The sequence below is a fragment of the Poecile atricapillus genome, chromosome 13 (genome assembly GCF_030490865.1).
Source record: "Poecile atricapillus isolate bPoeAtr1 chromosome 13, bPoeAtr1.hap1, whole genome shotgun sequence".
Lineage (NCBI taxonomy): Eukaryota > Metazoa > Chordata > Aves > Passeriformes > Paridae > Poecile > Poecile atricapillus.
In genome coordinates, this window is record NC_081261.1 from 17,248,059 (window position 1) to 17,272,200 (window position 24,142).

Sequence of the window (24,142 nt, forward strand, 5' to 3'; positions counted from 1 at the left end):
TGACTGGGAGAGCCTGGAGTGCACTGGGAGAGTTTCCAGAGGCACTTTGTCATTTCAGAGGGTGAGTGGGACAACTCTTGGGAGGTGCCAGTGCACGCCCTTTCACTGGAACAGCACTTGTTGAACCAAATCTGGTATTCTGGGGGCAGGTAGCTGAAGTGCTGCTGCTGTGAGAGGGAGTCCATGTGCCAGCTGATAGAAGTGTTATTTCCAGGGCTCTTTGTCTTCAATTTCCACTCATTGTGGGCATGCAGAGTCTCCCTTGCTGTTTGTTCTCCCTGCTTTTGTGTCACTGACGGCATCTGTGTGACTCAGAGAATAACTGTGAACAATGGGCACCCAAAGAGCTTCATATTTGTACTCAGGGCTAATCTTGCTTGATTAAGGGTGCCAGAGCACCAGGCCAGTGTGCTAAAAAGCAGCCCCCAAACACCCTGGGATGCTTTGGATTCCAGCATAAGGGTCTGGACTATTCCAGCAGAAAATCCCTGCGGCACAGGATGGGGCACGCAATTTCAGAATGGCAGAGGAGCAGGGACTGGAGCATCAAAGGGAAGCACATGCAGCATCAAAGGGGTCAGAGAGGGGGAATGGCAGGAGGCTGGCGGGAGCACAGAGGCTCTTTGTGCTCCCATCACAGCGCTGCTCTGTGCCCGCGCTGGCGGGGCAGATGGCTGGGCAGCACCTTCTCGTCAGGCAGGAAGCTGATAAGAAATATGACTTGTCTCTAAGCCAGCATGGCTTTTCCTCCTCTTTCTTCTTCCAGTCAGTTGAATGCGTCCAGAGCATTATCTCTGCTTGGGACTGACTTTAGCAGCACTGGCTTAATGTAATTACTGAACAGCAGCCAAAGGACGCTTGTGCCGCATAACCCTGGAAGGGCTGAGCTGTCAGGACTCCTCTGCAGCGAGTCCCAGTCGTGCCGTGGGAGCAGGGGATCCTTGCAGGTGTGGCTGGCCCAGGCCACATGTGGAGCCACTCTGCTGGTGCCACCTTCCCCAGCCTCCACCAGAGCAGTGTCATGCCATGGCTTTTTGTTACTGTTCAGCCGTGCTGCTGCTGCCTCTGGGGTGCAGGATGCCCTGTGGAGTGGAAAATGCCATGCCCTGGAGGTCGTGCCAGCAAAGGCTGCTCCCTGCTCTGTGGCATGGCCACGAGTGGCCCAGAGCAGTGGGGTGTGGGGCAGCCCATGCCTCGGAGCGTGCCATGGGAGCCGGGGCCGGTGCCCAGCCCGGGGAGATGCTCTCTCCTGCTTCTGAAGAGTCAGCCCAAAGGCTCTGAGTTTGCTCAGCTTTTGGTTGCCAGCTCTGGTTTGCTTCTCCTCAGCCACGATTCAGCTTGGCATGTTCGGGAGCCCGTCTTGGAGAAGGAGCAGGAAGGTTTGGCTGGCTGGGTTATCTGTAACGCATAAAACCCAAATGCAAATGTGGAGAGGGCAGAGCGTAACTCATAAACAGCATTCACGGTGCTTGCACAGCAGTGTGCGGAGCCAAGACCCGTTCTCAGGCATTGCAAGCTCTTTCTCTCAATTATTTACTCTGCTTATCTTCCTCTCTCCTCTCCTCTGACATGCTACACCATCTCTCTGCTAATTTCCTCTCCATCGCGAGCGGTTGACATGCTGCTTTCCCTCGCTCTTGTTTTCTAACATTTTCTCTCTCACCTTCCCTCCCTATTTTCTTTCTCATCCAATTCAAACCTGCTCCCTGAATAACTGCTGTCATATTTGCTCTTCTCCCATCCCTCCCCTCGCCTGCTTTGCCTGTGTACTTTACTCAAGAGCTCTTTTGATCTTTGGTTTTTCTTCTGCACTGATTTCAGTGGACTGAAGCGAGGTAGGAGCTGCTGCCTCACAGCATCCGCTGCTCCCCAGAGAGGTTAATACCTTCAAGTTGTTAAGTTTGGGGATTTTGTTGGTTTTAAAACAGCGAATGAGGGAAGGAGCTCTCACGACAGACTCTGGTTAAAAAAGATAAACACATCTTCAGAATAAGCTTTGCAGCACAATTTATATTCTGCAGTTGTGGTGTCTCACTGATGCTGGGGCAGCATGAAGGACTCTGGTGCTGCTGAGGTTACAGCAGTGGCTGGTTTTACCACACCAGGTGCTGGATGCAAATTCCTGCCCATCTATACATTCCCTCTCGTGCAGAAGTCAACGTCCGATTCCAGCACTAAACCAGTTTTTACAGAGGCTGAGTAATAAAGGGACCCACTGGCAGCTGAAATTGGGTTGCTGCGTAGATTTCTTTGTAGACAAAGATGGCTCTGCAGAAAACTGAGAGATGTGGTAGGCCTGGTTTATAGGGACAGTTAAAAGAACAGCATCTGAAAGGATACAAAAGCTGCTGCAAATCCTGAATCAGGCCCAGCAGACCTGCAGAGAGCAGCTTTGCAGAGGGCCGGGTGGGTATTGTCCCACTGGGGAGCAGAGATGAGCTGCAGCTCTCCAGGTCCTACTTTGGTTGGTAACGACAGACCCGTAGGACACAAAGCTTCTTCCTTCTCCTGGGTACCTGAAATATCTGACTTAGGGCCAATTTTGATGAAGGTACGTGGTTGAGATAAATATAACACCGAGCATGAAGTCAGTGACTAGAAGAGTGTCCCACATGCCCTGCACAGCTTGTGGTGTTTGTCCTGTCCCACCCCATCGGGGGGTCGGCTTGCCCTGCTGATAACTCATTTTTATATTCTGTTTCCATCTGCCAACAATTACTGTTGTCTCCCTGTCTTTCAGGGAGGAAAAATGTCGAATTTCTAAACCTGATTTTTCTGTGCAGGCAGTTCTGAGCATTCATCAGATCCCCTTTTAAATTGAAAAAAAAATAAAAAATCATTGAATACAAAAATGCATCGATTTGACTTTGGACTGAATTTTGTACTTGAAGTACTTTGTGCTGTTTCTCTAAATTTTGTCTGTGAGCACTCAGAGCCTTTTCTGATCTCTTCTCCAAGAGCAGATGCCTGCTGTGACTGTGCCTGGCTAGCCCCTGATCCACTTAGGGCCAGAAGCTGATGAATCCCCGCTAATGTGTAAACTTTTCCCTACTGGCAGTTAATCCATTATAGTTTGCTTAGAAAAATCATGGTAGGGCTGCTCCCTGGGGAAGATCCTGGCTGAGCCCTCCATGCAGGGACTGGCTTTTTCTTTCCTTGTCCATGGGAAGTTGTTGATGGAACTCATGGAGAGCTCCCAGAAGTGCCCATGCTCCTCACTCTGGTGCCACCTGTGCACCCTATTGGTGCTGACAGCCTCCCAAACATCCCTGACTCCTGGTGCTACAATTACAGCATCAATTTGTCATCTGCATTTGCAAAACATGCAATTCCCCGGCTCCCCAGTAAAGGCCTGCTCAGGGGAGAGCAAAGAGCTGGAGAATATTTTGACACCAGCAGATGTAACGAGTTTTTGACACCACGTGAATTACTGAAATACATGTCAAGAGCAGTTTTGATAGCTATAATCAAAGTATTTGTGTTTCCAGCTATGCTTTCTGTTCGTGGCAGTGTCCTCCCACGAGGACACTGCCTGTGCTGCTGGGCAGGACCGTGCAGAGTTCAGCCACAGCCACTCCCTCCGAATTTTAAATTCCTTTCAAAACCCTGTTCTGGTTAGAGTGGGAGAGAGAGGATGCTGTGGGTGTGAAGGGAGGTGTTCTCCAGGGGCTGAGGGTTTGTGCTGATGGGAGCTGCTCTTTCCCAGGTGGACAATGCCAAGGATTTCCTGTCCATGGGCGGGCTCCGGCTGCTGATCGAGGGGCTGAACAGCAGCGAGGCCTCGCTGAAGGAACACGCTGCCTTCGTCCTGGGAGCTGCCCTGTCCAGGTGAGACCTGCCCTCAGCTGGGCTCTGTGCCTCTCTCCGCCTCTCTTGGCTCATTTCTGACAGCTGTGTTGTGACATGCCACAAAATTGTCTTGTCCCCTTGCAACACCCGTTCCCCTTCTCCTCAGTGTGTCCTCATCTTGCTCATTGGATGTGTCCAGAGGTAATGTGGTGTCAAATCTGTGATTGTTGCTTGATTTCCCTGGGCTCCCTGTTCACACAAAGACCAAGGGGGGAATAATTCTCCTTCTCTCCCCTTGACACACCTGTCTGGGGGAAGATGTACAGGAGGGTAAAGTTACCAGCACCCCAGTGAACACCTCTGTCCTTCCTCTTCCTTGCTCCTGGGCTGCTTCAGGATGGCAAGGTGCTGATTTGAGCAGCTCCCGTGGTCTTCGGAGTGGGGTTTGGGCCCCATGGACATGTGCCTCTGCCATCAAAGGGGTGTTGAGTAGATGTGGGGTCAGGAATAGGGTGAACAGCCAGAATCCAGAGGAGACTGAGCTGCAGAATGTTTGACCTGCTCTGCCTCATGCTGGGGCATCACGTGTAGTGCTGCAGGAGGTGTCCTGTGGACTCCATGGGCTTTCTTGGTGCCCCCTTTTCAATTTATGGGGTCTGGGGCTTTGCAGGGGGTGTGCTGCACATTCAGAGGTGCAGAGGCTTTAGAAATGCATTGAATGGACTCAAACTTGAGGATCAGAAGTGCAGAGTGAAAATTGAAGGTCAGGACTGCTTTATCTGCATATTTCTACACCTAAAAATACAGTCACCTTCTCCAGCATCATGAATTATTTATGGCTTAGTCTAGCACATGGTCCACAGACCTGCATTTATTCAACAATCTCATATGCAATGCAGTTGGCCCTCAGCGTGAGTGGAGTGAGGGGACCTCGTGGACAGGAGCAGGTACCCAGATTTATACCAGGAAAGGATCCAGCTTCCAGTCTGAAACAGAGCCTGGCTTAGTGATGACAGGAAGATGCATCAGAAACAACACCTGCTCTTCATATTCTGGTGTGTCTCAGTCTTTGAAACAATACTGGAGTGGTTTGCTCACATTCTTTATGTAGATTCTTTATCCACACAGAGAAGATCATGCAGAGGGTCTGGAAACATTTGCAGGTAACTTGTGAAATGACAGGGGCTGATAAAGAGCTTCTCTCCAGATGTACCTGACGTGACATGGCCAAGACTCCAAAAATTCATTGTCTCATGGTACTTGACAATGTAGCAGTGGCCACAAGAGTGACACTTTTGTGTAGTATTTCTCACTCAAGTGCTAAAAACTTCTTTGGAGAGAACCTCTCATCTGATATGACAGCATTAAACTGCTGCTTTGCAAACTTGTGGACCTTTTTACTTTGAGGGACATTCTGGCAGATGGTAATTTGGAGTGGTTTGGATGATACATTGTCTGAGAGTTCCATTCCAAAGTGTGAGGGATATTATGCCTTGGTTTGAGTTTTCTTTTTCTCCCTTTGCTGTGCTTAAGCTTTCTCAGTAGACACCTACATACCAACTTGTCTGCTGTGTGCTCACTGCTTAATTCGTTTGTTCATACATTTTCTCAGCTTACTCCATGCTCTAGTTAAACTGTCGGGGGCATTTCAGGTACTTCACACAGCATTTTGTGTTTTTCTGAGGGCTTGTTGTTTATTTCCTTCTCTCACAGTTGTTCCTGGGAGCCTCAGAGAGGTGGTAGGGCTTTCCAGCAACCTCCCAGAGGTGTCACAGCTCGCTGGGCTGCAGGGACATGATCTGCTCTGTGCTTGTGTGCCTGGGGCTGGTGTCAGACCCTGTGCTGGATGCTGAGCTGGGGAAGAGGCAATGGTCTGCTGCTCACCAAATGGGTCTGTGGCCACCTCCCAGGTCTCTCCAGCCAGTCTGGCTCAGGCCTGCAGTTTCAAGCCAGGCAAACATTCCCAGAGGGAAATCAGGGCATGATGATAGCAGCTCCAGAGCCTGGCATGGGAGGTCAGTAATCCTGGCACAGCTCAGTCTGGAAGGGGGAGTTTGGCGTTGTCTGTAGATAAGTGTTTAACACAAGAGGAGCCCACTGGACACAGAGCAGTGCCTGGGTCACATCCAGAACTTTTCAACCCTCAGAAATACCCAGATCTTCTCCAGATTTGCATTGTCCTTAACTCTGCTCAGGTAAGGAAGCAGGTAAGGAATGGAAGAAGCAGCTGCAGTGCCCAGGTCCTGCATGCACGTGGTCCTGCCAGGACCTGGCTCAGAGCTCTGGCTGTCCTGGAAGCCCATTGGAATGAAAGGGTTTTCCAGGGGATCAGCTTCTTGAGCCAGCATGCGGGGGGGCTGGCCAAGACTCAGATCAGCAAAGGCAGGAGGAGGAGAAGGTACAGCAGGGCCAGCTCAGGATTTCTTCTTCCTGATACTGCTTCTGTTTATTTGGCTTAAAGCAGACTTGAAAAGCAGCCACAGCACAGCATGATCTGGGGCACAGGGTCCTGGGGTCCAGCTGCCAGGATCTGACCTCTTAGCATCCATCTGCCACAGGAGAGGCAGATTTCTTCACCTGACAGGGAGGAAATCAAAGTTTCATCTCATGTTTCTCTTATATGCCCTTCACTTCAGGCATTTGGGTTTTAATTGCTGAGTCTGTGACCAAATCAAACATTGTTCCATCTGGTGGAGTTCTCTGAGGAGTGCCCTTATTGCAAGTCTAAAACCTCATCACACTCTTACTGTTTTTAAGCCTTTAACAAAATGTTTTTCCATTCAGCAGTTTGCAAAAGTAAACTTCATTTGAACAATCCTCAAGTGCTCTGATTGCAAATAAAAGTTAAATGCACTAACAAAAATAATTGCTAGGCATGTGGGGTTGTACATTTAGGTATCCATAATTCACTAACAGTATATGCCAATACACAGCATTATCTGGATTTCCAGTGATTGCATTAGCATAAAAGCATGTTAGCATTTATCCTGTGGTACTAACATTTAAATATATATAAGTATGAAATATTAAGATCCAGCATTTTGGAGGCAAGTGAAACTACTGTCTGTAAAATGTTCCTGCATATTTTGAAGGCACACTCCAGTATCTTCGCATGACAATCAGCATTCGCACCATTGGGTCCAAACATTACAAAAATGTCAATGTTTTATGCAAAGAGGAGCTATATTAAGCTAAAAAAGATTGCTGATGAGAGAAGTGTCTTCTGATGTCCTCTGAGCTATTTACAGGCAGCGTCTCCCTTTGTTGGTGGCACAGCCAGGCCTCTGTGCAGTCTCTATCTCCATGTTTCACAAGACTGGAAATGTTAGCCAGAAAGGATTATGCTTGAGATTAAAACCTCCATTTTTGAAAACTTTACCTACAGGAAACGCTTTTCCACACCAATAATTTGGACATTTTAGTATTTTGTAATAAAAGGATTTTTGTAATCCGTTTAGAAGGGGAATAATAATTTATGTTGAATGCCTTCTTGAAGCTTTATCCCAAATGCTCCCCGTGCGCTTAGGGGTGAGTTGGAGGTGAGGATGAAGAGAAGTTAAGCTGCAAAAGGAAGCAGCTTGTATTTCATGGGGACAAGGCAGAAGGCTCAGAAGGTGAGATTTTGGCCTGGCCAAAGTGGGGAACTGGGAGGGCAGCCGCTTGTGCAGCTGCAGTGAGAGACTCGTGGCATTTTGGCCAGACCTTTAAAAACCCATACACTGGGGTGGCCAGGGACAAGGATGTCACACTGATGGTCCGAGTTGATGTTTGCCATGTGTCCTAGAAGGGACAGTCCCAGCACAGCCTCTGCCCCAGCACTGCTGGGCTCTCACTCTGCCCTTTTGGCCCTGAGTGCTAAAATAACCCCCCAGGACTTGGTGACAGCTTGGGAGTAAACTCATCACAGGTGATAACTGAAGCATGATCATGTAGCAACACCCAAGAGTTTTCCATGGATTGTCTTAGCTGTTTCCCAGAGATTAAACCCCTTAAAGGATGACAATCCTGAATATCCCATCCACTGTCATCTGCTCCGAGGCTGGTGCAGAGCTTGCCCCACTTTGGTGAAGCCAAGAGAGGCACAAGATGTGTTTGCTTCTCAAGAGAAGCCTCAGAGGAGCTCCCTGAGCAATGGGCTCTGTTCCTCCTGCTGTGCTGGGGTGTCCAACAGGGCTCAGCCTCGTGGGGTCCACCTGCTTTTGGTTCTGCTTTTCCATTGTCTTTTGAGGGAAGAAGGATGTGGGAATGCTGTCTCTTGCTCTGTCCATCAGTCCCTTGGTGCTGTCCATTCTCCCAGAGCACAAGAGTTGCCTGCTCTGTTGGAGAAGCAGCAGCTCCTCCAGAACGCCTCTGTCAAGAGGAAAGAGCTTCCACCAGATTTAAGGGGTTTGAGTTAGGTCCAGCTGTGCACTGAAACTGGTTGGTGCTCACTGGTGTTAAATAACACAGAGGCCCAAGCAATAAACCCAGGAAAAGTAAAATTAAAGACCTTGCTTCGATGCTGTCTTGTAAGGACATAAGAATTTCTGTGCAGAGAAATAAATCTGGTTAGCTTAACAAGCACTGTCCCTACCCATTTATTTCCAATCCATCTTCATCCCTTCCTCTTCCAGCTTCTCCTTTTACTTCCTGCAGTATTTGCCCATCTCTTTATCCACTTTTCCTGATTTTTTCCATGGCCCTGTTTGCCCACACCACGTGTTTGCCATCTCCGAGTTGCAGTAATTCCAGCTCCACTCCTTGACTTATAATTTCTTGCTTTGTGGATTGTCTCTTCTATTTCTGTTTGAACTCCTGACTTGTGTGGAGTTATCAGCCTCACTGCACTTAATTTCAAATTAATTTGATTGGGTCACCTCGATTTTTTTCTGTAATGATAATGAACTCAACCTATTTAGCCTTTCCCCATTATGAATAACCTTAACAAAAACTGCAGTGCAGTATAAATGGGTGTTTCATCATTGTGGTTAATTACACAGAAGAATAAATCCCTAAACATTTTTCAGCCTCTGAAATCTAACAAGGAAGTGTAATTAACAATTAAAGAGTAAACTGCCATCCTTGTGCTCTCAAGAAGACAAGGAGGGAAAAGTCTAGAATCCAAGATTTGCTCCTGGGTTTTTGGGGAGAAAGTTTTGGGGCACTGCTGATGGCTGGAAGTGGCAGAGGGTGGGGTCAGGCCTTGTCTGGTGCCAGGTGTGTTTTCCCCAGGTGCCTGCAGCTGCTGGACAGGGGACAAGGTGGGATGGCACCCTCAGCCCGAGGGACTGGCTTTAGGCTGAGGACGCTGTCCTTTCTGTAAAACTCGGGGGTTCTGGGGCAGGTTGGGCTGGTGCTGTGAGAGAGGACACAGAGGCCAAGCAGTGAAGATGAAATGGGAGTGTTTGGCCTCATCCCACGCGGGCACTGAGCTCCCACACAGCTCCCCCAGCACTAGGCTCCACTGGCTTCTCCCACTTCCCCAGGGCTCAGGCAGGTGGCCTCGTCCTCCTGTGTCCTCCACACAGCAATGGGTGCTCCCAGAGCCTGCAGGGCCTCCTCAGTCCACAGCTGCTGATGTGCCAAGAGCTGTGGGAGGTGTCCTGCCCCACAAACACAGAACAGCCAGTGCTGCCCAGGGCTGTGGCAGGCGTGGGGAGCACCAGGAAGCTGCTCCTGCAGTGCTTCAGCAGCGAGGGAAAGACTCATCACAGCCAGCTCATGCATTATATAAAACATGTTGTTTCTGTCTCATCGTGTTTAGTAAATGCTCTCTGCTAAAGCCTTTGAGTTACTGTGGTGGTTTCCATTTAAAATACATGTTCAGGCTGGTTACCTAATCACTTTCTGCCAAAAAAAACAGCCCAAACTTGCTGTTTCCCAGTGCAGACGTGGTTCTGTAGCTGGACACAACGCGTATTCCTCTGTCTCTTCAGCCACTATTTATTCATCCCTCTTGCTCTCTACAGCTCTCTGGCAGGAGGGTGGAGCCAGGCAGGGCTTGGTCTCTTCTCCCAAGTAACAAGCAATAGAACATGAGAAAACAGCCTCAAGTTCTGCCAGGGGAGGTTTAGATTAGGGAAATTTTTTTTCACTGAAAGAGTTGTGAAGTGCTGGAGCAGCCCTGGAGGGGTTGTGCAGATTTGGCACTTAGGGCCACAGTTTAGCAGTGAACATGGTGCTGTGAGATTAATGGTTGGACTTGATGATCTTGGATGTCTTTTCCAGCCTAAATGATTCTGTGATCCTATGTTTTCTGTTTACCCTTTTTACTACAGCCTGTACACTCTGCTAATGGCTTCACAGGCTTCAAAGATTTTCCTCCCTAACCACCTGCATTATTTTCCCAGGTCTCGGCGTGTTCTTTGTGTTCCCTCCAGTAGGTGCAAAATACTCATCAAGAGGGGGCAGCTGCATCTGCTCTTTGTTCTGGGTGTGCAGGGGGCTGTGGCAGCCCCTCGTTGTGTGTTTCAGAAGGGAACTTGACAAGTGCATTGAGTAGAACAAGGAAGGGAGGAATGGGAGACTGGGAGCTGAACAACAGGAGTGGGAAATGCAGGATCCAGCCTCAGTGAGGACCTGGTCCCAGCAAGGTTTGGGGTTTGGGACAGCATTGACCCTTATGATTGCAGCCATTGTCTGAGCCCCTGTGGGAGGATGCAGATCCCATCTCTTCCTCTGTAGGTCCTGCTGTGCCCTCCTGCCCCTTCCTGATGGTGGCTTTTGTTGAATTTCATTGACAGCTGGTAGAACTGGGCTGTCACAGGGATTTTGGGGTGCTGCTCTTGCCTCTTGTGGCCTCTCTTCTGGATTTAGCCATATTTTCTCCCCCACTCCTCTCCTTGTGCTGAGGAGAGGGCAGCAGAGCTTTTGTAGGAGGCAAAATAACCCAAAGCAGCAACTGCAGGCTCCCATGGCATCCAAGAGTGGCCCTTGGCTGTCCTGACACAGAAGAGGGATCAACCTCATTTCCAGGTTGGCATCTTCCAGCCCACCTGTTCTCTTAACACAGTGCTTTGGTAAGTTTTCTCTCATCTGTCTATTCATGTGCTTAAAGATTCATTGAAACAGGTGATTATTCATCCATGCAGACAGTTCCTCAGGCCTTTCACCAGATTGCTGCCAACCTCAGCTGCTTCGAGGCTCTCCAGGTGTTCAAACGGGATGATGAGAGAAAACAACAGCTTACTGGAAATTATCTCTTTCTGAAGAAACTCCTCATCGCTGTTAACTACTTGCTCTTCCCTCAGGTGCTGACATTCTGTGTCTTCTTGTGAGCTGGGTTTTGATCTCCCTTTATTTTAGATGATCTTTTTTCTGCTTGAAAGGAGATGTCCAGCAAATACCCTCGGAGCAGCCTGCCATGTTTTGGGAGGGGATGACTCCCTGGCTTGGCTGTCTGAGCAGCCCTCGGAGCCCTGATGCTCAGGACAGCTGTCTGTGGCCACCTGATGTCCCTGGAGAGCTGGACCAGTGGTAGCCCCATCCCTGAGGGCAGCTGGGAGTCCCCACACGAGCTGCAGAAACATCCCCGCAGCCGCTTCCCACTGAGGCTCGGCCCCTCGATGCCACTGCAGGAGCCCTGAATAGATTTGAAAACTAATTTGCTGCTCAGAGCATCAATAGATGTACGTCACTTGTCCTTTCTGCTGCATTTAATGAGTTTCCAAGGTACTGCAGCCAGTTCCAGAAGGCTGCCATCAAAGGATCTTGGCTTCCATCAGAAGCCTTGTGCCCCTCAGCGCTCTGCACTGCTCACGTCTCACATGTCTCTTATGAATTCAACGCAGAGCACATCGTGTAATTTCTTGCAACCATCCTTTCCAGACTGTCTCTCCTTTTTTTCTTTCTGAATGCCTTGAACACTGGGGATGGGAGAGAGAAAGGGCTCTTCCTGCAGTGAGGTGGTGTTAGCTGGAGCCCAGGAGAAATGTGGGTCATGCTGAACGTCCTGTCACTGCTGCTCTCTGCAGGCATGACTCCCTCAGTTATCCCTGCAGGTGCTCACCATAACTGTTCCCTCCTGTTAATCATCCTGAAGCTGGCTTTGGGCATCCCAGCCTTGGCTGGCACTGTGTGGGACAGCAGCTCCACGTGGGTGAGGAGGGAGGGGAAGCTGACAGCCAGGGGACGATGGGCACCCCGTGCAGTGTCCGAGGGACAGGTCATTCATCCTTAGCTGCATCTGCTGAGATCGATCATTAGGGCTGCTGTTTTGTATAACCCACCAGATCAACATGGGAATTGCCTTATGGAAGTGGAGATGCAGGCCTGGCTGGCTGGAAGGGCCCCTGGCAGGGTTGCAGAGAAGGGAGCACAAAACCCAGGTGCTAAGGGTGTGCTGACGTCTACATGAGGTTTCCTGAAGCCTTGTGCAGCTCAAACCTGCCACAGACGATGAACCACAAGGGTTCTTGGGTTTTATCTGTTTCTGTCAGTGCAGCAGGGAGGGCTGGAGAGGGTTTCTGGTCTATGCCTGGTGCAGCAGGGTGGCTGCTGCCAGCATCCCTCTGCTCGGATGCTGCACACAAGAGCCCGTGTGAGCTGCTCTGCACGTTCCTCCTCTCTTTGTGGAAGTAGCTGTGTCATATTTCCATACATTCTCTGTCATAAAAGCCCCTAAATATGATCTTAGTTTGTTTGCATGACTTGCAACGAGCAGGAACTCACCTGAGTTGTTTTCCAAATTAATACCCCGCTGCTTTTACTTAACAAGGTGTTTTTCCAAGCTGAGAACAGTAACGACTCTGAGATTTCTTTTTAAAAAATGCATTTTCTTCTCAGGTACTTCATATTGAAATCTGTCTTAATTTCAGTTCAGCTAGTGTGTGAAAACACACAGCGAGGCATTATTAGTCCCTGAAGGAATAAAGACAGATGGAGCCCAAAATGGAATTGGCTTTATGATTAATTGAAACCTTCAAGAGTGCAGTGGAATCAGGGCTTGGTCCTGCCCTGGCAGCACCTGGGGATCAGTTCAGCTGGCATGAAGAGCTCAGGGGGAGACATGCAGATGTCACAGTGCCAGCCCTGAGCTGTCCCCTCCCAATGGGAGCGGTGGCTGGAGGAGGGCAGGGTGGCCCAGGTGTGGGTTGGGGTGAGGGAGGGGTGCTGGCATCTCGGGGTCCTTGTGTGGGATGATGTGCTTGGGTAATGAGCTGCTATTTCTGCCTCGAGCCTCCCGCAGCTGTGCACGATGGCTCTCGTGTCCCTGCACACAGAGCTGAGTGGGGAGGAGGGGAACGTTTCGAGGCATGCTCCAAAAAACTTGAGAATGTGGAGGTGTGGGAGTGGCACGGGGTTTGGGCTCCGCTCTGGGTTCCTGCTCCATGTGTGACCTGGGTCGTTCCCATCCTTGCCTGTGACAGGGAAGGGAGTAATGAAGAAACACCAGGTGGGCTGAACGTGTGGTGGCTTCAGCATTAGTGGACATTTCTGGGCTCTGTAGCCACTGACATTTACAGTATTTTCTGCTAGATAGGAGGAAAAAGTGTTGCAGAGAGTTCTCCATCATGTTTTGGGAGCAAGTCCTCCCTGTGCAAACAGGCTTTACTGCTCATGGTGGTGCTGTCATGGTCAGCAAGCCTTGAGCAGCTCTGGAGCTGGGGAGAGGCAGCAAGTGAAGGTAAAGTTGCTTTGCAAAGGCAAATCCAGATTGTGTCAGCAGTTCTGTTTGGAGATGACATGAAGGGGATGGTCGAGAGCAGTAGTGGCAGCCCCAGGGGATTCCCAGTGTCCCACCTGGTGCTCACTGGTGCTCTGTGCACAGGTTGTGCTGCCATTGCCCATGTGCCAAAGGCTGTGGCTGCCTCCCCATTCAGTGGCAGCTGAATGGGGCTGAGTGCTGAGAATAATTTAAGGAAGGGTTCGGTGTGGAAAGTTGAAATTGGCTGTGGGGATCATGGTTTAAGGTGTGGTCGTGGCCAGGAGCCCATGGCTACGTGTGCTCAGCAGGTGTGTGTGCACTGAACTGGTCTTGCTGGGGCAAACTGGATAACAATCGGCATCCATGGGCCCCTCAGCTGGGAAGAAGGTACAGGGGACATCTCCCACACGCAGCCTTTTCACAGGCACCCGTCCCATGGTGCAGCAGCAGCCCTCCCAGTTAGGGTGACCACTGGGACCTTGCTAATTGTGCTGCAGAGTGGGAGCTGGAAATGAGCTGATCCCACAGATCTGTGGGGAGCCGAGCTAACTCCTGGGACATCACACCCAGCACCTCACCAAACTTCCAGTGTTCACTCACTCCAACAAGTGCAGTTGGAGTTTTGTTATCCCTGAGCCCCCTAGGATGGCAGCAAGTTTGCTGAGGTGGATTTTGGACAGGGAGGAAGGCTCTGCAGCTGAGCTCTCTGCAGGACCTGGCCAGAAGTTGTGGAGAGATGCTATAAGGCTGCTGTGGATTTTCTTCTCTTTCCCTGGGGACTCTGTGGATTGCAGATCAGCGGATTGTGGATTAGTGGATCAGGAATTATAAATGCATTTTTATTCTTATGTTACACACTAATGAACTGACAAATTTAATTTCTATAAATCCAGCTATTTCAGCTGGAATTGGCGAAGTCAACTTCTGTCTCTTCTGGTACCTTGAGAATGGCTGAATCCTGATCTCTCTGGGGTCACATCATCCACATTCCCTTCTTTGTCTTTAGCCTGTGGCTGTTCCAGAAGTGCAGAGTGCTCTCCAGGAAGAGCCCATCCCTCGTGGGTGGCTGCTGTGCTCATCCAGGGCTCTCTGTGGCCACGTCTGCCTGTGCCAGTGCAAGGAGGGGAGCTCAGCCCCAGGGAGCAGGGCTGGCACCAGCCCAGGGGCTCCAGCTGGGGTGTCTGAGTCCACTGGGAGCAGCTCCAGTGTCTGTGCCAGGCAGACAGGCTGTCAAACCCAGCGCTGTGGGTGCCTCCGTGGCATAGCACGAAGTGTTTGCCCAGCTGCAGGTGTGAGGTGTGCTTGGCTTACATCTGGAATCAGAATATCCTGAGTTTGAGGCACTCACTGGGATCACCCCGTCCATCTCCTGGCCCTGCCCAGACCCCCCAGCAATCCCCCTGTGCATCCCTGTCCAAACGCTCCTGGAGCTCCGGCAGCCCCGGGGCCGTGCCCATTCCCTGGGAGCCTCTGGGGGAAGAACCTTTCCCTGCTCTCCATCCCAAACCTCCCCCTGCAGCCGCTCCCTCCTTCCCTGAGCTCTGCCCTCAGCTCCTCTGCTGCAGCTGAACCAGCCCAGTGCCCTCAGCCGCTCCTCGGGTGGTCCCTGCAGACCCTTCCCCAGCCCCGGCTCCCTCCTTTGGGCTCTGCAGCAGCTGCGGATCTCTCTGATCTTGTGGCACCCAGAACTGTCTCAGAGCTCAAGGTGAGGCTGCCCCAGCCCAGGACAGAGCAGGACAATCCCCTCCCTTGGCAATGCCTGATGCCCCTCAAAAAGGAGGAAAGAAAAATCTAATAGATTTTTTTTTGCCCTTGGGCTCGTTCCTGTGAACAAAGCCGAGATCTTCCCTGCTCTTTTGCATCTCTCCGTGGGGAGGCTCCTGGTTCCTTGGGCAGCCCCTTGGCTGTCACAGAGGGGTTTGGGTGAGGCTGGTGGCTGTGCAGGTGGCAGTGGGTGCCTCTCCTGCAGCCCCACTGTCCTCCTGGTCTGAGGTAGCACCTCCCCACCCCAAACCCGTGCCAGGGACAGCAGAGAGCAGAACAAAGCATTTCTGCCCATCAAAGCCCAGCAGCCTGCCCGGTGGGACCCCATCAATGCGGGAACAGCAGCTCTATCATTACCCAGTCACTCCTCAGAGCTTTCAATGAGGACTAAACAGAACGGCCCTGGCTTTCCAGAGCAGGCTTTATTCCTGCGCTCTGTGATGCTGAAAGGCTGAAATGCGGGGGCCTCTCACCAGGAACCCCAGCAGAGCCTCTCCTGCTGCGGGGCCAGAGCGGAGCACGGGACATCCACAACTGCCCGTGACTGATGGGTGGCTCTGGGGCTGTGCCTACAATATCCTGATTAACAATTAACATGATGGAACTGGGAAATACATCTCATTCCTTGCCCCACTCGACAGGTGAGGATGGATAGATGTTGCCTGGTTGATTGCTGTGCCTTGTTAGAGCCTATTTAGGGTTGATTGAAAAGCAGAGGCTTTGTGTGAGGAGAGACCTTTCATCTCCTGGCAGAGCCAAGTGTGTTTCCCATCAGGAAGCGTTCCTTCTCTGCTGCTTATCTCTAACCCCCGCTTTAAACCTGAGCCTGGCGGAGACCAAAAGAAAGGCAGGATCAAAACAAAAATAATTGGGATCGCTGGCTTCCGTGGGCAGTCTGAAGCCGTTATTCCTACTTATCAGCTGGTTATTCCTCTATAACTCTTGCAAGAGACAATTCAGCATTTGCAGCATCTCCTTGATGAAAAGCACTCCAATGAAATAACCATGGCAACAGTTGCTGAGGGCTGGTGTGGTGAGGGACGGAGATGTGCTCTCCAAAGGACTCCGGGCCCAACTTCCCTGACAAACGGCAGCAGGAGGTGATGTAGGGAGAGCTCTGAGTGCTGGCTGCCATCCTGCTGGGGTCCCAGCTGTGCTGGGCATGCAGGCTGCCCCAGGGCACCCAGTTACAAGGCACATTCTGTTAATTGTGGGCATCTTCCCCTCCAGATGGAAGGAGAGCTCGTAACCTGAAAGCTGATGGGGGGAATCATGGGGACACTCCAGGAGGAAGGAAAGGCTAAGGAGAGGACCTCAGGGACAGACACCACCTGTGTTCCCAAAGCCATAGAGGATTTCCCAGGGTTTGGAAGCTCTGGGAAAGGTTGTGTCTCTCTGCTGTTGCTGCCAGAGACTGGTATCGATAACAAACACTTGACATGTCTAATTTCAGAGCAGCTTCTTTTTAAACCACCTCTAAGGCTGTGTTTGAGGCCCTTCAGGAGAGGGAACAGAGGTCACGTGGAGGAGTTTGGGCATTTGCCTTGAAGAGCTGGCCCTTGGTGCATGGCAGGAGCAAGCAGAGCCTGGACTGAGTGTGGAGAGTTTGTGCCAAGGGTTCTTCACCCCTGGCTCGTGCTCTCCCCTTGCCTAGGGGTCTTCTAAGTGCTCACTGTTAGGAGCACCCATGTCCTGCTGCTCTCCAAATGCTCTGGTCATAATCTTGCCTGGGGGACAGCTTATTTTACCTTATTTTAAGGCTTCTCAAGTAGCTTTGTGGGCACGGTGGTGTTTCTGTTAGGCACTGTTCTCTCATTGTTGTCTTAGCTGGATGTTTAGCAGCCTGAAAAGTAAAAGGAGGAACGTTCAGCAGAAGAAAAGAGGAGCCTGCTGAAAAGCAGCATTTGTACAGATTTCTGAGAAAAGGGCGATAAATACTCCACCTCTGCTTAATAATAATAATAACAGGCAGACTAAGTATCTCTAAAAATATAAAATAATGTGGGCCTATTTGGAATAGTCAACATCCTTATCAGCCTGCTGCCATCTCTGCAAACAAGTTTCACTAGAGATTCTGGGCATGATTTTCAATGGCTCAGAGCAGCTGTAGCTTCTTTGACTTCAGTGAAAAGTCTGAGTGCTTGGCACGGCAGCAAACCAAGCCTCTTCCTTTCTGCTTCAAATTGGGGCTTGATTCTAAGTGAGATGAATTTTCTCCTCCTGATAATTCTGTGCATCTGAAGTGATTACAGCTCTGCGTGAGTGCTCTTTTAGGAGATTTCAATGCAGCGTTTTCTTCCGTCTTAAAAAGGTTCCTTCAAGCCCTATGATGCTGGAGAAGGGGGGAAAAAAATAAATCCTGGTGGAAGCCGTTACATCTTCCTATGCAGATGAGAGATTAAAACTTGTATTTTTATAAAACACTCACGAGGGCTAAATCAGAAAAGTTCTGTTGAGGCGAGCGGGTTTTGGCTGGTGGGAACGTGCTGCTAAATTCTTATCTGGCGATGGGGAGGCAGAGCAGGGAGTGGTATTATTTGGAGTTCTTAGAGAGTGAGCTTTAATGTTTGCTTAACTTCGCTAAAAATAGACGCCACCCTCTTTTCCTAATAGGCGGCATTTGTCACACTTGATTCATTTCCTCTCCCAAACCGAGCTCCTTCATGAATATTCATCTCTACTCCCCAGGAATCTGCCTGTCCTCAGAAGTTGTACTCGCGGCCACCGCCGTAGCGATGCGAGCCAACCTTCGGGGGCTCCCGGCCCCATCCAGCAAAGCTCTCAGCTCTGCAGAACCTACCCGGGAGCTGGCAGCAGCTGCCTGGGCTCTGCCTCCTCTCCGAGCCGTGATTGCTCCTTGTCCCCCTCGATGAGACCCTTAACGAGCCTCCCGTTCCTGTTGTCATAGCAGCGCCCGGCGCAGCCGAGTCTCTAATTGTGTGATGGGAGGATCGGCTCGGATGTTTCTCTAGTGGGGATTAGGCCAAAAGGTCCCCTCTGAACTGTGGGGAATGCGGCTTCCTTCAGAAGACGCTAAAACTTGGTAGTCAGAGGAGATTTCTGCCGAGGGAAGCTTTCCACAGGGAGAGCAGTCCTTACAGAGCTCTTCCATTCATGCTCTGCCGCCGCTGAAAGCAGAGGCAGCCAGCCAGAGATGCCAGAGGAGGATGTAAAACTTCCTCATTAAGGAAGTCTGTCAGTGCCTCAGACCTTCTAAACTCGGGGGTTCAGAGCATGTGGATGGTCCCTGCCTTTTGCTGCTGGACCGGGAGAAATCCGCTCCTGCCTGGTGAGAGCTGGGGAAGCAGGGATCGGCTCCTGCTCGTCCCTCTGGTGCCATTGCTCGGCACCACCAAGGAGATTTCCAGCCCCTAGAAGAGTTTTATAGGAGTTTCTCTGGCGTTTTGGGTGAGAAATGTGCACGGCAGGAGGAACGAGCTCATCACACCTTTCCCCCTGCGAGCCCAGGAGCGGCTGCGTTGGGGCCACGGTTGGTTAAAGAGGGCACAAGAGACAGAGCTGGGTGTTTGCTGCTCCACCCTGAGGAATGATTCGTCAGCCAGGATGCTCTTTTTAACTGGTAGGACCCGTGCAAGGCTCAGCATCCCGGTCCTGGCATGGAACAGCAGCACGGGGCTTGCCTGGAGCCGGAGGGCCAGTGGCTGGGTCATCCCCAGGGACGGTGCCTCGTCTGCTGCTGGCTCAGCCTGGAGCCAGGAGGGGCTGAAACAATTGACTGTTCCCAGTGCCAGGGGATGGGGATCAGCTGTGCCTGCTCCCAGGGCCCTCTCTTGGAATGCACAGATCCATCCCCTGTGCCTCTCACTGGGTTTATTCCACAGTGCTGAAATGTAGCCAGGATAATCCGTGACCAAAACACGAGCGGTGTTTTTAGAGACGGAAAAGAGAAAAAATAAATCCTCACCCACCTCAATCTCTCCCCCAAAATTAAAAACTCCCCTGGCCAAGTCCTGCAAATGAGTTTTTGTTGTTTGTGCAGTGAGGAGCCAGATTTTTAAAGGCTGGCTTTCAATTTTACAGCCGTTTATTATAGGCATGAATAATTGCTGGCACAGTGCTACCACTGCTGTTGTTTGCTCTTAAGGTTGGGCCAATTACATGTGTAAGCCCTTGATTTACAAGCAAAAGCAGAACTAAAGGAGCTTTGTGGCCTACATTTCAAGAATGAGTGATGTGTCCATGGTCAGCTGTGGGTTCCCAGATTTGTTCTGTGAAACACAGAGGTCCATGGCCATGAATGTGTGGCCCAGATTGTCCGAGGTGTCGTGTGTCACGGGCTGTCACAGCACAGCGTGAAGGACATGGCCAGGGAGCAGCGTGTGAGGCTCGGGAAGCTGCCCAGATTCATCCCATGGCAGGAATGCTGGAAGCTTGTGCTGCATTTGGGGAATTCACAGGGAGCACACAGAAAAGAGAGGGAATTGGAGCTGAACGTAACGATTCTGCAAGATGGGCTTCAGCAAAGTCCTGTTTTCCAGCATGAGAACTGGTCTAGCTCCAGCTCCTGCTGTCCAGTCAGCCCTCCTGGAGTGGAGGATCCCAGAATCCCAGAAAGGTTTGGGTGGGAAGGGACCTTAAAACCCATCCCCATTCCACCCCTGCCATGGCAGGGACACCTCCCACTGTCCCAGGCTGCTCCAAGCCCTATCCAGCCTGGCCTTGGATACTTCCAGGGATCCAGGGGCAGCCCCAGCTTCTCTGGGCACCCTGTGCAAGGGGCTCATTTTCTTCCCAATATCCCATCCAACCTTTCCTCTGTCAGTGGGAAGCCATTGCCCCTTGTCCTGTCACTCCAGGCCCTTGTCCAAAGTCCCTCTCCAGTTTTCCTGGAGCCCTCTAGGCACGGGAAGAGGCTCTGAGGTTTCCTCTGAGCATTCAGTTTTCCACTCCACCTCTTTCAGCCTATCTCCAGAGCAGAGATGAGCCCATGGAACAGCTGCTATCCCTTGTGGAACTTAAAAATGGCTGATTGAGACCAGAGGGGTTTTTCTTGCTTTTGCACAACAGGCAGAGAGTGGGGAGGGGGTAGGTCAGTGTGATGACTGTGTCTCCATGGGGTGATGGTTTCCAGACATCCGCCACAACCGCTGGGACTTGGACTCTGCATTGCCCGGCGTGGGGAAGGTGTCACCGTGGGGCGAGCTGGGCAGCCAGCCCAGTGTGAGGGAGGGTGAGGAGCTGTGCTCATCCTCCCTGGCCTGGTGTCCTTGCTGCTGGGGGAGCAGGAAGGGCAGGATGTGAGGAAGGGCAGGAGCAGGCAGGATGTCTGTGGACGCTGATGTCATTGTCACAAATCAGTCGTGGATGTTGTCAGCGGGAGGCAGCGGCAGCTGGGCTTGGGCAGGGGCCAGCGTGTCACACCCCAGGGCTGGCCAGAGGAGCAGGATGCACTCATGTCCTTACTCGTCACACAGCAGGTGGCTTCTCATCCCCCTCCTGCAGGGTTTGTGTGGTCAGCTGGAGACCAGGGCCACCTCCCTGGTGTGCAGGGCCTGGGTTCAGTCTGAGTCCTGCTGGTGGAGCTGGGCTCAGGACCAGGCTCAGTCTGAGTCCTGCTGATGGAGCTCAGCTCAGGACCAGGCTCAGTCTGAGTCCTGCTGATGGAGCTCAGCTCATGACCAGGCTCAGTCTGAGTCCTGCTGATGGAGCTCAGCTCAGGACCAGACTCAGTCTGAGTCCTGCTGATGGAGCTCAGCTCAGGACCAGGCTCAGTCTGAGTCCTGTTGATGGAGCTCAGCTCAGGACCAGGCTCAGTCTGAGTTCTGCTGATGGAGCTCAGCTCAGGACCAGGCTCAGTCTGAGTCCTGCTGATGGAGCTCAGCTCAGGACCAGGCTCAGTCTGAGTCCTGCTGATGGAGCTCAGCTCAGGACCAGGCTCAGTCTGAGTCCTGTTGATGGAGCTCAGCTCAGGACCAGGCTCAGTCTGAGTTCTGCTGATGGAGCTCAGCTCAGGACCAGGCTCAGTCTGAGTTCTGCTGATGGAGCTCAGCTCAGGACCAGGCTCAGTCTGAGTCCTGCTGGTGGAGCTCAGCTCAGCTCAGGCTCAGTCTGAGTCCTGCTGGTGGAGCTGGGCACAGAGATTCTCTGCCCCAGCTTGGCACAGGCTGCTCCCACGTGGAGTCACGGACATCCATCCAGGCAGGAAGCACTGGTGCAGGACCAGTGATTTCTGAAGTGATTTCCTGAAGCTTCTGAAGGCAGAGGCAGTAGCTGGTCCCCCCAGGGCTGGCAGGCCCCGGGGGCAGCAGAGCCATGGGGAGGCACAGCCAGATTTGTTTACGAGGCTGCAATCGGCCGGGCTTTTACATCCCAGCAATTACTGGCAAGCCTTGGCTCCTCCTGCGCCTTGGCAGCACATGTGTGAGCTCCTGGTTGTGCCACCTCCCCGTCCTCTCCTCGTGGAGTCTAGCAGTGGGAAGTGCTCATCGCAGCTCACATTTGCCTGGCGTATGTCTTTCCACAGTTCCAGAGTGTGGAATGAATTGAACTCGCTTCCTCCTTCACCTTCGCGCTCAAGCTGTTCCTGGATGCAGCTCCACTTCCAAAGCTCAGCTCTTGGAGCTTTCTTCTGCCCTGGGGATGGAGCCCTTCTCTCCTGCCTGGCAGAACCTGCCTGGATGCTCCCCCTTGCAGAGATGGTGTTCATCTCACGATCTTTTGGGCTTTTCCTACCCTTTCCTTGCCAGGCTGAGGCTCTCTGTCCACTCCCTCCTCAGTTGTGGCAAAGGAGGGCTTTTTGTCTTTGCCTTCAGGGTCATTAAATCTTAATTAGCACGTTCTTTGTCAAGATATCCGCTCTCTCCATCCATCAGTGATGCAGGGCACTCTGCTGACATTCTCTTCCTCCTGCATAATTATCTTATTCCACTGCATCTTTTATGCAGAATCTTCCCGTCTGGAAGTGCTCCTCTCCCTGCTCCCACTCTTCCCGAGTGCCCAGTTCAGCTCTGGTACCTGCCATGGCTTTGTCCTTATACCTGCATATGAATTCTTTGTGTTATTCCCACTTTTTTTTAACTACCTTGATCATTTTGGCTCTTTGAGAGCTTGATTCAGGCATTTGTCAGCGTTTCCTTCACCCTCTGTCTGAAGATGGGACCTGTGTCATCTTCAGTGTTCCTACACGAGTGTCCACCTGGGCTGGCTTTCCAGGCTCCCTCTCCAGCCAGGGACAGGCAATTCTCCAACTGGCAAATCATTCCTGCAGCCCCATCTCCCGTGAGACAGAGCATCTTTCTGCTCGCTGCTGCTGACCTTGAATTCCTCAGATGCTTTTCAGAACAGATGCAGCCCCTTCAGAGTGACCCTAAAGCCCTGGGCAGTGGATTTGCCTCTCCGGGTTATTCCCAGAGACTAAAACAGACACAGGGTCTCCAGGGACGTGCAGACCACAGGTCAGGACATGTTACTGAGGGAGCCCAGGCAGCTTTTGTAGGCTGGATATCTTAATTGTAGCTGTCTGGTGTTAACAGAGATGAATCTGGCACTTGAAAAGATTTGGGGAAATGTTTTCTTCTTAATTTGTATTTAGGAAATGTAAAGGTATATAGTGAAAGTTTAAAAACCGACAGCAACAGTAATAACAGTAATTATAGGTGGGCACAATTTTCTTTTATCTTTTAACTGAAGCTGCTAGAAAAAAATGACTGCTGTGCTGATACTTGGCAGGGACACTGATGTGAGTACCCACTTGTTTCCGAAAAACGCAGTGGGATTTTTAATGACCATCAGCAGCACAACCTTGATTTTTAAATGTCATCCTAAATGTAGCAGTTACAGCCTCCTCTGCCGTGGCATGTGGGTGGGTGAGTAGGGATGAATCAGAAAGCAGAAAGAATTGCTGGTGCTTTCTGTGGCTCCCAAGTTTTCCTCGAGGGCTTCCCAGGCAGGAACTGGCTGGAATTGTCCGTGGGTTGTGTCGCAGTCCCTGGTCCCGTGGCATCTCCTGCTGTTGCTCTCCCTTCTATTAATCCATGATTATGTTGTTTGACATAGAATGAGTTCATCAGGTTTCTTCAAGAGCTGGTATTCCACAGGATACCCTGTTTATCAAAACAAGATAAATGAAAAAAAGGTTTCCTAGCTTTTGCAGATGCAGCTTTTCCATTCTTTCTCTGGCTGGAAACATTCCCCAGGCTTCGCTTTCGGAGGTGAAATCTATGCTTGGCATTTGCAAGATGGTGATTTGCTCTTGTAAATGGAGCAAAGTCTTGGTTTTGAGTCATGACTCAGTGAAACAAACCTGCTTTTAGCGACTGAAGCGATTCTAATAGCACCGTGAAACCCGATGGGACTGGGAAGAGCCAGAGCGACGCTGCAGTGGGGGGATCCAGCCTCTTCCCTGGCCTGCCAAGGAGTGGCCCGGGCCGGGATGAGGCTGGGCAGGGATGAGGGGAGCTTGAGGAGCATCCCCTCCCGGCCGGGGACCAGGGGCAGGCGAGCCGGGATGGGGCTGGGCTGGGATGAGCAGAGCGGAGGGGAGGCTCTGCCTGCCCGGGGACAGGAGCTGCGAGCAGATGGCAGGGTTAAAATAGGACAGAGCTGCGCCGAGCTGCTGCTGCAGGGAGAGGAGTGAAATGCCTGTTCTCACACTTCGCTCTGAGGCTCGGGAAGAGCTGCGGAGTGCCTGCGCTCTGCCGGCATTCCCAGCAGGAACGCGCCAGGCAAAGGCGTCCTCGGGTTCCTGATATTATTAGCACTTGTCTTAAAGAAAAATCAGCTCAAATGAGCAAGCAAACAAACAAAGCGAGTAACAATGGAAGGGCTCAGCCTCGGGCCCCCTTCAGCATCTCTCAGGATGATTAGTGGGATGTGTCACATCGGCACCGGAGAGCGGGAGCGTTCCGAGCCGAGGCTCTTCTGCTGGTGCTTTCAGACAGCTTTTTGCAGTGTTTTCATCTCACCTAAGGCGTGTGAATAGGTTTTGTTGGAATATCCGAGTGA

At 51.4% G+C, this 24,142-nt stretch overlaps 1 protein-coding gene across 1 annotated transcript in view; it reads left to right on the forward strand.

Moving 5' to 3' along the window:
• The window catches only part of SIL1 (SIL1 nucleotide exchange factor), a 165,432-nt gene that overhangs the window by 128,496 nt on the left and 12,794 nt on the right, over positions 1-24,142 (forward strand). The window contains exon 7 of the mRNA XM_058848363.1: positions 3,707-3,828. Coding sequence (XP_058704346.1) covers positions 3,707-3,828 — 122 coding nt within the window. The remainder of the gene's footprint in view (positions 1-3,706; positions 3,829-24,142) is intronic.